Raw genomic sequence first — 13,194 nt, 5'->3', positions numbered from 1 at the left:
CAGGCTCCGGACACGCAGGCTCAGCGGCCATGGCTCATGGGCCTAGCCACTCCGCGGCATGTGGGATCTTCCCGAACTGGGGCACGAACCCGTGTCCCCTGCATCGGCAGATGGACTCTCAACCACTGTGACACCAGGGAAGCCCCGACCTTTCATTTTTAGTCAACTTCTGCTCTTAAATCCCAGAAGTGCATAATATCAGCTTCCAAGACTGAGGGTCACATGACAAGGAATTAACCGCAAAGACTTATTCAAATGTTATTATGAGAATATACTAGTGCCCTTTCTAGCTTATAACATTTGTCAAGGTCATTTAACCTTATAAAAGAAAAATTTATTTAAAAAGGTATTTGCAAGCAAAATATTTTATTGAAAATTCAGAAGTACTTTAAGACATTTTTTCATATTATAAAGAAAAATAAGTTAAAAGGGAAAGAATTAACTCAAGTGCACTGATATTTAGTTTTCATTCAAACAAACATCATTTTGAAAAACCAAAATCCATAGCTTAATTCATTCACGGTATAAACACATATTTTCCTATTTCTCATCAAGAAAACTAATGGAATAATCTTCAGAGTAATCTTTCAACAAATTACCTTCCTGGATCCAATTTAAATGGCAAATTAGTATTAGTCTCTAATTCCACAGACTACTGGAGTGTGTATATATGTATACATAAGAACTAGGTAACCTTGATATAAAATTTTAAGAATGAGAGTGATTTGTCATTTCATTTTATCATAGGGCAATAAACAGCATTTCTAAAGCATGTTTTCTTATCCCCTAGGTCAAAACCAGCCACTTTCAGAAAGGTGTTTAGCCTAGTGAGCACTAGTGGCATGAATAAGATGAATTATGGTTAATCATACTGCCAAAGTGTTAACTATTACAGTCAGCCATTTAGTGTTAAGAAGTATCTTGTTATGCCTTTTAGATCAAAGTCTCTCAAATTTTCTTATGAAGGGGAGCTAGTTGAGCCAAAAAGATTAAAAGACTCATTTTTTAAAAACTCATTTTATAGTATCAATGGTCTATATTTTTACCAAATTATTTTCTCAACAGAACATATTCATTGAGCCACTGGTATCACTTACATAATTTTATTTGTTATTTCCATTAGCTCTATTATGTATCCTCTTCCTTTCAAATGAAGAAAGGAGTGGGTACATACTTTCAGTAAACAAATGCAGTACTAAGCTGCTATACTGCCATCTCTGGCATGTCAGTCCCAGAAGATGCCACGGGGAAGCTACAGTAAGCATGTCCACAGCTGGACATGGCACTAATGTAGGATGTCAATTAATATCCCAATTAATATTTGTATAGTACTTTACAGTTAGAGAGCTTTTCTGTAACTACTATGAAAATAGTGAATGAAATCAACCCACGTTAGGACATTTACAATATGCACGTTGCATAAAATGCTTACAAAAATGTTAATTGCATCACATAGGCAAAAGGCAGAAATTGTTTTAATAGAGAAGAATCCAGACAGGACAGAATTAAAACATAGTGTAGCACTTGCTAACACAGTGCTTTTTTTCGTTTGGTAACACCATACAAATTTGTCTTTAACTAAGAAAAAACTAGGTCTTACTTCAGTTGTGGAGAAATCTGGCCATGGGGGGACAAGAAAATACTCTGATAAAAAATAAAAAAGGTCTGAAAGCCACTGTTTTGACAAGTTGACTCTGAAACTGGTGAAGCCTTTTTGGCTGTAAGGGAACAGTGATGACTGACTTAGCTCAGAGGTCATCAGAGGTGAATAAAGCTTTCCTTTTTCTCCACTAGTAGAAAAGGCTCGTAGGCACCTGATCAGCTTTCAGAGAGGAGGGTGGTTTACTGTGGTGGCAGATGAAATGCTGAAGTCATTTAAGCTATAATGTAATGGACCAAAGATACTGGATACAAAATTTGACAGGTGCACTCTCATTTTTCCAGGTCCCAAAGTAAAATCAACAGCTGGTTTAATCAAAATATCTTCTCCAAGAATCTTAGAAATGTTATGACTCATTAAAACTAAATTTTCAAGGAAAAATACTGCTTGATTTTTTGCAAATAAAACACATCATTAAAAATCCTTAAGAGTGCGTTTATACATCTAAATAGTATTTCTTGTTAAGAATTAAAACTGCTCTCTCCATTTTTAGCCCCTCTTCCTTCCTGCATTTCAACTTTTCTCTTGTATTTAAAGTACTGATAATTTAGTGAATTGAGTACTGGAGGTCATGCACTCATTGCTTAAGGAAGCCTGGTTGATAATGTACTCAACATTTGTTCATTGAATTTAAAATTTATATATTACTATTATCAGCTATTTGAAATTTCATTAAATGTGATAAATTCCATAAGGAAAATAAACAAAGGTGAAATATAAAAATAAAATATCACACATAGACTAGAAATACTATCTGAAGACAGCTGACAAAAACCTAATAGTGCTTTCTATTAAATAATACTTTTCAAGTCATATTATACCAAGTTATACATTAAAAAACACCTAATTTACTCTTAGATTCAAGATTATATAACATTAGTTTCAATGACAATTACTTTTCCTAAAACTTCTTCCGCATTCTCCCGTGACTAAAGGTTCAACATAACAGATTTAACATAAAAGTGTCACAAACAATTATTGGTGATTCTCAATGCAAATGTTTTTTAAAAAGTTTTGATTCTTAAGAATTTGTACCAAAATAAAGCTTCTGATATATCTTTGGATTATACTTGATGACTCAATGATGTAGGCAAAAAAATACTTGAACTAACATTTACATATAAAAATATAGAATATATACACTACTGTGATCTTGGTGATATCTTACAGTATTACAAATTAGAGTATCACCAATCTAAAAAGTTCGATGAGTTTTAAAGTATGAATTTAAAACAATCAAGATTCTTAGTTTTAAACTTAACCATTTTTATATTCCATGCCCACTGAGATTCTTTGTTTTGGTTAATAACTGGGCTTGAAGAATATGGAGGAATAAAAGGTATTTCTCTGGAAGAAGCCTGGAGCGTCTCAGTATCTAGCAGAGAGTTTATTATTGTCTTGATTTTTTCCTAGGCCTGAATCTTTCTCTTATTCTGCCCATTCAGATCAATGGAAGGCTATGATAAGGAAAGCCATGAGGCCAAAAAGAGTACACAAGTCCTGTATTGTGTCAGATCTCTATTTTTTGCCATTAGGAAAGATAGTGCCTACAAACCTAGAAAGAAAGAAACAATAAGGAGAGCTGAATCCACAGACAGGACAGCTGGGCACCTTCTATCAGCCTGCAGTTAAACCAGCAAGGCATTTCTATTCTGTTTAAAAAGCACTGTTTCTTTCCCATGTTGAGGCTTACATGGCCGTAGTGCAGGCTTTTTAGAGTTCCCTGACTTTCTGCTCAGGTCACATATACTTGTCAAAGATCATGACTTACAAAATATTGAAATATAATTAAACAGACTTAATACTAAAGTTAAACAACATAATTTATTCTTTTTCTAGGATGTGAAGTGAAAGATAAAAAAATCCTGGACTGGGAATCAAAAGATCAGGTTCTCTTCATCTCAAGGCTGAGTGGTCTTGATCAAGTTTCTTAACCATCCTGGGTATCCATTTCCTCAGGTAAAAAAAACAAGGGAATATGTACTGGATAACTTTTAAAGTCTCTCAAATTTGGCTGAAACACTAAGTCAGAATCTTGCACAGTGCCTTTTGGTTTTCACTATGAAGATCAGCTACCATTACAGAATAGTGTAAAAATAATTCTGGTTTGGGGGATTTTCTGATTCTTACATTATGGCTAATGAGAGTTTTCTAAACTTCCACGGGTAAAACATAAGTATTTGGCTCCCTAATAAAAACATAATCAAGATATTTCTACATTATATACAAAGTATACTTTAAAATTCATTGGGATGGTCAGATTTTAGTCACCTATACTTCTTTAATTCTCTTATTGTTGAAATCCTGTTCTCTCCTCAACTGGGTGGCAATAGAGTAGCATGGAGGTAAAAGAGAGAATCCTCGTTAAAGTATTTGATTGAGAGAATAACAGAAGCATTTGCGTTCTTTAATTTTTTTAACATTTTAATTTTTTCAATTTTCAGAACTAAAATTTTTGAAATTGCTGCTAATACTTAAAACCACGAGTCCGTCGTAGTTTATCAGTATTGGTAAAGACTTATAATTTACTGCCAAAATATCAATGTTGTGCCGAAAGAAAACGGTTTTTAAGTGTATGGCAATGTGTTCTAATGGTTCTTATTTTCATCATTTTCAGACTTGAGACTCATAATTCTGCTTCTACTATTTCAAACCAGATGTAAAGCATGTAGAATTCAAATTTAAAGAGGAACTTTGTGGAGTGCCAGCGAAAACTTTGGCAGTAGGATAAATAATTTCTTCAATAGTCACATATGCACCTAACAAGAAACCAACGACTCCAGTGAACGCAATAGAAATATTTTTCAGGATCATCCATATATTGTAGTGTTCCTTAGAAAATGTAAGAATTTCAACCAGAGGCGGTAGGATCAGGGCCAATGTGCTGCTGCTCACAGCTCCGACGAAGGAAATCACAATGTCTAAACGAGGAATCAGAATCGCTCCAGCACCTAGAAAATTGAAAATACAATTTTTTCTTCTGTAAATATTTAATTCTTACATGAATACTAACTGTAGATACATTCACTACATTAAAATTAGTTGATGCAAGTAGGCACTACTAAACTATTGCTTGTGGAAGAATCTGCCATATTCTGTTCTGAGCTAAAAAAGAAAACAAAGAAAGAAACCAAAACAGTAAGTGATATTTCTCGGACTTTGACTTATCAACAGAGTTTCTTACATAAACGACTTTTAATTTTTGCTATGAAATTCTGGGTGAAGAATGTATTTTCATTACTCTGCCATATAGCTCATTCTATAAAGCACAAAACCTGGGGTGGTGTGATATAAATAAATCATTAAATAAATGAGAGAGAAGAGACAGCTATTCCTTACATTAGAATTCCAATTAACCAAAATAGAAGAAACAATGGAAATAGAAAATCATTATTAAGCAAACACCACGGTAATAACTGTTGCAGGAAAAGTCGCTGAAGGATGCTAGAATTAGTGGGCAAAAACTGTATGAGAACAGGATATATCCCTACAAGATATTTATCAATTATAAAGGGAAAAAGAGTACCTTTACATTGGAGACATCTGACAGACACCACCTTAACCAAGTGATCAAAGTTAACATCACCAGTAATAAGAAATATTGATGCCACGATGTGATGTACTGAGAAGTGCAAAGCATCACCTGTGGCATTCTTGTTAAAAATGCTTAACTTCAACCTAATCATAAGAAAGCATCACACAAATCTACACTGAAGGAAATTCTGCAAAATTACTGACACTTCAAAGACATCAAGGTAAATAAAGAGAGATAAAAAAAGATAACTGTCAAGACTGGAGGAGACTAAGTAGACATGACAACTAAATTCAGGTGGGACCTTGGATTGGCTCCTTGATCAGAAAAAGGGTATCAGTGGGAAAATTGGCAAAATCAAAATAAGGTCGATTAGTTAACAGCATTGTATTAATGTTAATTTCCTTAACTATTCTGTGGTATGTAAGTTGACAACGTTAGAGGAAACTGAGTAAAGGGCTTATTGTAATTCTACTTTCTTTTACAACTTTTCTAAGTTATTTCAAAATGAAAAGTTAAAAAAAAATAATGTACCATTATTGTCAACAGGATTTTAGTCCAAGCTACCATCAAGTCTTCTGCAAGTTTTGATCTGGCACTTTCTTGATCTTTATCTTTATATTACCAAATATCAACAGAAGGTTTGCAAAAATCAAGACTTATATTAGGGACTTCCCTGGTGGCTCAGTGGTTAAGAATTCGTTTGCCAATGCAGGGGACATGGGCTCCAGCCCTGGTCCGGGAAGATCCCACATGCCATGGAGCAACTAAGCCCGTGTGCCACAACTACTGAGCCTGCGCTCTAGAGCCCGTGTGCGACAACTACTGAAGCCCACGTGCCTAGAGCCTGTGCTCCACAACAAGAGAAACCACCTCAATGAGAAGCCCGCGCACTGCAACGAAGAGTAGCCCCCACTCGCCGCAACTAGAGAAAGCCCACGCACAGCAACGAAGACCCAACACAGCTAAAAATAAATAAATAAAATAAATTAAAAAAAAAAGACTCATATTCTTTCTCCAAATTGTCTTTAGATGGTTCATTAAATGATTTGTTGAGGGTTGGAGTTGCCATCAGAAATAACAGCTGAGTTTGCTCACATGAAAGGTGTGACAACTATATCACCACTGCCACCAAAGGTGACTATGTAACCACAGTTCCAGCTGTGAGGACTCTAATTATGTATGTGTTGGCTTTCTTTTACTTGTCTTCAAAAGGTACCAGTTTTCTCTCCAACCTTTGTTATCCCTCTCTTTTATTTCTAAGTTTACCTCCTTTTGCTTTTCTTTTTTCTGTCTTTGTCTCTTACTGAAATTTCTGTGGTATATATACAATTTAATTCATGCTCTTTGTAATTAAGTCTTGAGTTTGCAGTCTACTGGCTTCTCTGCTTCTTAATTTTCAGTTTATGGTTTTCTCCCCTCCCCTATTCTCTTTGTGGCCCTCGATGTTTTATGGGAGGATGTGGGATTAATTTGGAACCACCACATTTCTTAGAACCACACATTATTATTTACCACTTTTTTATTTAAATTATTATGAAAGCTAAAACCCTAAAAATTATTTTGAAATCATAAATCTAGCTGCACACCTACAAGGCTGAAGTACAAGAAACCTGCCTAAGTAAAACAACTGAATTTGAAGAAGTTGGAACTCTAAACTAGAAATACTTTATAAAGTGGACCCCTGTTTAATGGATGCATGCTACATCCTTTTAACATTTCTCTCAAGGGAACTATAAAGTATAACTCTCAAACCCAATTAGAACCTCTTAAAATTCATTGACTATATCCATTTTGTGGAAACATGCTTCATCTACTTATAGTAGGTGGCAGTATTTAAAAGGACAACCATACAAACATGACTACAACTTTGCCATCTGAAGAATGGAATCTATTTTTCATCATTAGTGTTTTCCAATAATCCAATCTGTTACTAGTAAATCAAGTGAAATGTTGGAAAACCATGCGGAGAAACACTATAGTATTTTAGAATTTATTCATTCAGACTAAAATTCCACTTATCAAACACCTTTAAATCATGAAATTTATTGATTAAAGTCATTCTTTAAATGTTATATAACCAATAGATATTTGCAAGTAAACATGGCTTGAAACGTTATTTGATAACGTTATTAGTTAGACAAGGAAGAGAAATATATACACTTTAGGCAAATCCAACATAGAAGAACTCAAAAATCACAAAAACAGTAAGTCAAAGGAAAGCTTGGGATAAGGATAGTTTATTCATTACAAATATTCGCTATAGGATTACTATAAGTAGGTTGCCCCATATCATTTACAGACAGTTAATATACCTATTAAGTACTAATTAAGCTTATCCAATATTTCCCAAAACTATATTATAGAGAAAAATAATGTATCCTTAAGGTACAAAATTTCCTCTAACATGATAAAAAGCCTATTTAGGTCCATTTGTTTGCATCTAAATGGTGAAAGCAGATATATCAGAAAAATAAAATAAAATGCTTGATACTGTAACATCAACAACAAAACTGTGAGAAACACTCTAGCACATAAATTTTAATTACACAAAGAGTGAATGGTCCTCTCCATATATCTACTGACTCTTAAGATAGAATATTAGGGTACAGAATGGTACTTTTTCTCATCTGCAGTGACAACTAACTTAAATGAAGGATTTTAGTATGTTTTCTTAGTATTCTACAAACTACCAAAGATTTATGCTTTATGTGGTCATAGTTTACTAAGAGTAGAAAGCATACTCTCAAATCCAAGGGCTTTTCAAATTAGAAATAGTAGAAGTATCAATGAATTGGACAATTACAGAAATAAGCAGTATTTAACATACTTTGCAGGTTCAATTCAAACAGGGAGTCAAAATACTCATGTCAAATCAAAATTTAACAGCTTTTTCTACAGGTCTGCTTTTAAAATAAAAGGCATTTATTGTAGTCCAAGGGGGCCTTTGGCCAGTTTCTATCCACTCTTCTCCCTTACCTGTACGATGCTTATCTAGCAGGTAAGTGCCTACAGGGAACATGCAGGAAGAGTCTGACCATCCTTTCAAGCTTTTGAGTTCCACCAAGAAGATACTGTGAAATGGTGATTCAAATACTAAATGGAGACTTGGACATAACCAGTATAATCCAAGCTGATGAGCCCACTACTTTGAAGACCCATCCTGTAAAAGTGGATTCAGTACTTGGAAAGGATTATGGAACGCTGAAACATGCAAACCCAGCTGAGCCTCCACTCTCATTGCTAGTGCTGCACTGCCTGCTCTACAGATATGACAAGGTCCCATCAGCTCTCCACGCATTCATCAATAAAGAGCCTGACCCAGAACCTTTTCAAGTGCTTTGGAGAACAGATTCGAAACAGTCCTGTCATGAATATCAGTTGGCTTTTACTTTAATTTGGAAGGATGGGACAAAGACATAAATGAAGCTCAGTGTCCAATGATGTGTTTCAGTGAAGTAGGACAGAATATGGCATGGTTTGTGTTCTCTTTGTTCAAAGTATGCTGTAAATATAACCCTCATATATGGTTAAGTAGGTTTACCTATTTTTAACTAAAAGAAAGAAAGCAGCAAAGAAAAAGATGCAATCCTCTGTGACATGAACTCAGCTCCTGAGGAAAAGCCCTGGCTTCTGGGAATAAACCCTGGTAACAGATGTGCAGTATGGTCTGTACCTCAGCAGACAGGCAGCTCAACATAACGACAGCAGTCAATGTGCAGAAACGGATGAAGTTATTAAAATTCAGTAACTAACTCTAAAAGGAGACATACTATCAGAATAGAACTGTCTTACATCTACTGAAAAAAGGACTTTGACCGAAATAAGTCTTTGTATTTAGTAGTTGTCAAAATGTCAATAAAAGCAATGTGTAAAACATATTCCAAAATGTTTTAAAATAACTTTCTCCTCCTGAATGTTTCATGAGTCATCAAAGTATGGGCTTATTGACGTCATTCCTCAATGTGATTTCCCTTATTAGTTTACTTATTTCATTTAAAGGATTACTTTGAAAAATAAGTTTTATCTAATTTTCCCAGTTTTGCTTTTTCCTTGAACACAATGTAATACACGCAATTCTTTAAATCTAGGCATAAGCTCCACCCCAAGCTGCTCAATGTAATTTACAGAGTTGCCCAGAATTTCTAGTTCTACCATTCTCTAACCTTGAGTGGGCCAAGATGGTTATTCACATCTTCTACAGAATTTCCAAAGCTGCTTGTTCCCCAAAATCCCTAGTAATCTGGTACCTGGTATCATTCTAAGCAATCCCATTAGTTAGTTCAGTATTGCATTCATCTTTCTATTTGAGATTATCGTAAAAGTGGTGACAATAAAACAATAATTTCTAACTACTTTGTTAATATTTTTAAATGTCTTATCTTCATTTCACAGTTGAGGAAAGAAGGACTCAAAGGTGGTTTGTAACTTACCTAAAGACACCAGCAAGTAAGTGGGAGGCCTGAGTTTGAACCGTCAGTTCAGTGTGACTGTAAAACTCATACTCTTTCCACTATCCCAAACTCAAGCTCCCTCTCCACGAGCCTCCATCCTTAATTCTACCTTGTGGAGGCATTCTACAATATGAAACTTTAATAAGAGATTATATACACTCCTTCAAATAATAAGTAAAATAAGCCACTGAAATTATTAAAGACCAAAACAGAAAAAAACGCATTCATATAGGTAGACATGGAGAGTTAAAATGTTAAATATACAAAAGTTAACAGATACAAAAAAGTTGAGGAAAACTAGAAAACCAAAGTAAAATGTGTATCAATAATATAAGGGGTCGTTTATGCATCTGATTTAAATATATTTCAATCATGAGTGAGGTCATTTCCAAAATAATAATTTGATTAGTTGTTTTAAGTGTGATAGGAGCTAGTTTGTGTTTTCCTTCTATAGCTATAGAATAACAGAATTTTAAACCAAAATGTATCCCAGCTAGGTGAACAAACTTGTTTTAAAAATATAAAAAATAAACTTTTAAGTAGCTTCATTATAAGAAATCCAACAATAAAAATCATTATGCTATAAATATGCAGTGATACTTACAAGTAATAGTAACCAAGAAGGACCTTATTGCAAATTCACAGATTTGCTTCCTTTTAGCATGAAATTTGGATGTGATCACAGGGATAATTATCTCTGCTGGAACATAGAACTGAATTGAATATGTCACAAAGATGCCGAAGGAATAGAGAATTTTCACTGATTGATATAACCTGTTAAAAAATTTCAAAATTTAGTCATTCTTTTATTTCCAGCTTTATTGAGGTATGACTGACCAATAAAATCATAATACACTTAAAGTCCACAACATGATGATTTGATATATGTATACATTGTGAAAGAATTCCCACAACTGAGTTAATTAACAAACATATCCATCACCTCACATATTTGCCTTTTTTTTCCGTTTTGGCAATAACACTTTGATTCTACTCTCTTGGCAATTTCAATTATATAACACATATCAACCACAGTCACCATGTTATACATTAGATCCTCAGACCTTATTCACCTTTTAACCGAAAATTTGTACCCTTTTACCAAACTCTCCTCTTCTTCCCCATCCACCAGCCCCTGGCAACCACCAATCTATTCTCTGTTTATTTGATTCATTAAAAATAAAAAGAAAGTTAGATTCATATTAAGACAACAACATGCATGAACCTGGCAGGCATTATGCTAGGTGAAATAAGCCCGAGAAAGACAACTACTGCATGGTATCACTTAGATGTCAAGATTATAAACAGTTTCCTAAACTGTCGTCAAGCAAGAAGGAATTCGATAAGTTTCCTTCTATAATGTATTCATCATACGAGTGAAGGAGGAAGGAAGAAAGCTGAGTAGAAATAGATTTGAGGGAGGGGATATGGGGATATATGTATACATATAGCTGATTCACTTTGTTATACAGCAGAAACTAATACAACGTTGTAAAGCAATTATACTCCAATAAAGATGTTAAAAAAAATGAAGTCCCCAAAATACAAAGTGAAAAAATTGTAAAAAAAAAAAAAAAGAGAGAGAGAGAGAGAAATAGATTTGGAAATACTACAAACAGCATAATTAAGGCAAGAAGGAATGCCTTAGGGCCAGCAACAATACTATCTTAATATTAAAATGATTCAAGATATATTTCTCAGCTTGATGCTTAAACATAAATGGTCAAGCTATTGAAATGTACAAAATAACCAAAAGATTGCTTCATATACTCTGATATGTAATTGTGGAGAATTAAATGAATATTCTTATCAGTTTATTATTACAACATTCCTTTTTTTCTAATTATATTTTAACTTACATGTTTTAAAAATATGATTACCAATATATCTAAAAATACATCATTATGTATAATGATATATATAATTACTTAAATGTATAATTACTTTTCTATTTATATAAAACAAATTGAATGGGTTAAGAATCTGGTTATTATTAATACCATTCAGTAATATTAATTATATGTAATTACTATCACTTGGTGTTACACAGAGTAGAAATAGGAAATAAAATGGTTTGGGTCTTTTAGAAGCTGGTTTATTTGCTAATCATCCACCAAAGAGTAATACAGAAATGAGTATTTAAGGGAAGCTCTACAGTCTTTTAAAATCAACTCTTCCACTTTTACTTCTTTTTTGTTTTAAGAACCCACTAATTTCTATGTTTGATATCTACATTTTCAAGTACTATTTTTCTCTACTCAACTTTTCTATATCTTATCAATCTTTGTTCTCATTTTGGTTTTAAGCATGTATCTGTGGTAATTGTCCATAGGTACTAAGTTTTAGAAATGAAGAGTTGAAAGAAGAATCTACCCAGTAAACTGTCTCTCAAAAGGATAAACAAACTTGCTTAAAGTGATAGGAATTTGTTTTGATGATATATAAGAACATAAAACAACTTTTAAATAACATATGGTACACGTTAAAAGGTATTTTAAAACTCAGTGCCAGGGACTTCCCTGGCGGTCCAGTGGTTAACACTGCCTTCCAATGTAGCGGGTGTAGGTTTGATCCCTGGTTGGAGAACTAAGATCCCACATGCTGTGGAGTGCAACTAAAAATTTAAAAAAAAAGAAAGAAAGAAAGAAAGAAAGAAAGAAAGAAAGAAAGAAAGAAAGAAAGAAAGAAAGAAAGAAAGAAAGAAAAGAAAGAAAGAAAGAAAACAAGTCTTAAAAACAAAACAAAACACAACAAAACAAAACTCAGTGCCAAAGTTCTTGAAAGTTAGAGGCTATGTTTTATTCTTCTCTGTATAATAACCCCCCATGCACTTGGCAGGGGATAGATACTTACTAAATGTTAATTAAATTAATATTAATGAACAAAAATGGGTATGGATAGGTGATTCTTAGAAACTACATCTAATCAATATCACAAATAAAAATACTTCAAAAATAAAATGACTCTTGCTTGAAAACAAAGTCTGTTTTACTGGTAGCAAAGAAATGTAGTATCTTAGTAAACAGCAGAAATATGTTTTTTAAATAATTATTTTGCAGTCAATATATAGAATCAGATTATGGGGGAGAAAACAACTAAATAGTCCAGTGAAAACATAAGTTTTGAAAACAGAGGATTTCAAAAATTGCAATGTTTCTATTATTTTCCCCACATTGGCTAAGAAATCAATACCTAAACAAAATTTATAGATAAGAATATCTTAATTTTTTTAAAGCTAACCTGGGAAATAGGTGGCTGACTGATTCTCTTTCTCTCAAGGTTGAATACAGAAGCTACCCTTGGAAAGAATCTAATAACTCACTTTCCCCCTTGGACCTTTCATGACTGTCAAGAATCTCTAGAGTTAAGATCTGTCAAGAAGTCTTTGTGAGAACTAGCTACAATCCTGTGGCATGTTCACTAGAATGTAAGCACTCTGAGGGAGAGATTTTTAATCTGTTCACTGCTGTATCACTAGTGCCTGGGAACACTTCCTAGTACAAAAAAACACATACAATAAATATCTGTTAGATGAAAAATGAATTTGA

At 33.6% G+C, this 13,194-nt stretch overlaps 1 protein-coding gene across 2 annotated transcripts in view; it reads right to left on the bottom strand.

Annotated features, from left to right (window-relative positions):
• Nucleotides 1–3,465: 3,465 nt before the first annotated feature.
• Nucleotides 3,466–13,194, bottom strand: part of SLC36A4 (solute carrier family 36 member 4) — a 42,733-nt gene continuing 33,004 nt past the window's right edge. For both annotated transcript variants that reach the window (XM_060102853.1, XM_060102854.1), the window contains 2 exons: nucleotides 10,251–10,420; nucleotides 3,466–4,611 (listed from right to left, as the gene is read on the bottom strand). In XM_060102853.1, the coding sequence (XP_059958836.1) occupies nucleotides 4,304–4,611; nucleotides 10,251–10,420 (478 nt within the window). In that variant the 3' untranslated portion in view covers nucleotides 3,466–4,303. The remainder of the gene's footprint in view (nucleotides 4,612–10,250; nucleotides 10,421–13,194) is intronic.

This window comes from Mesoplodon densirostris, chromosome 7 (assembly GCF_025265405.1).
Source record: "Mesoplodon densirostris isolate mMesDen1 chromosome 7, mMesDen1 primary haplotype, whole genome shotgun sequence".
Classification (NCBI taxonomy): domain Eukaryota; kingdom Metazoa; phylum Chordata; class Mammalia; order Artiodactyla; family Ziphiidae; genus Mesoplodon; species Mesoplodon densirostris.
The sequence above is the reverse complement of the archived record's forward strand: the minus strand, read 5'-3'. Positions and strand labels throughout refer to the sequence as shown.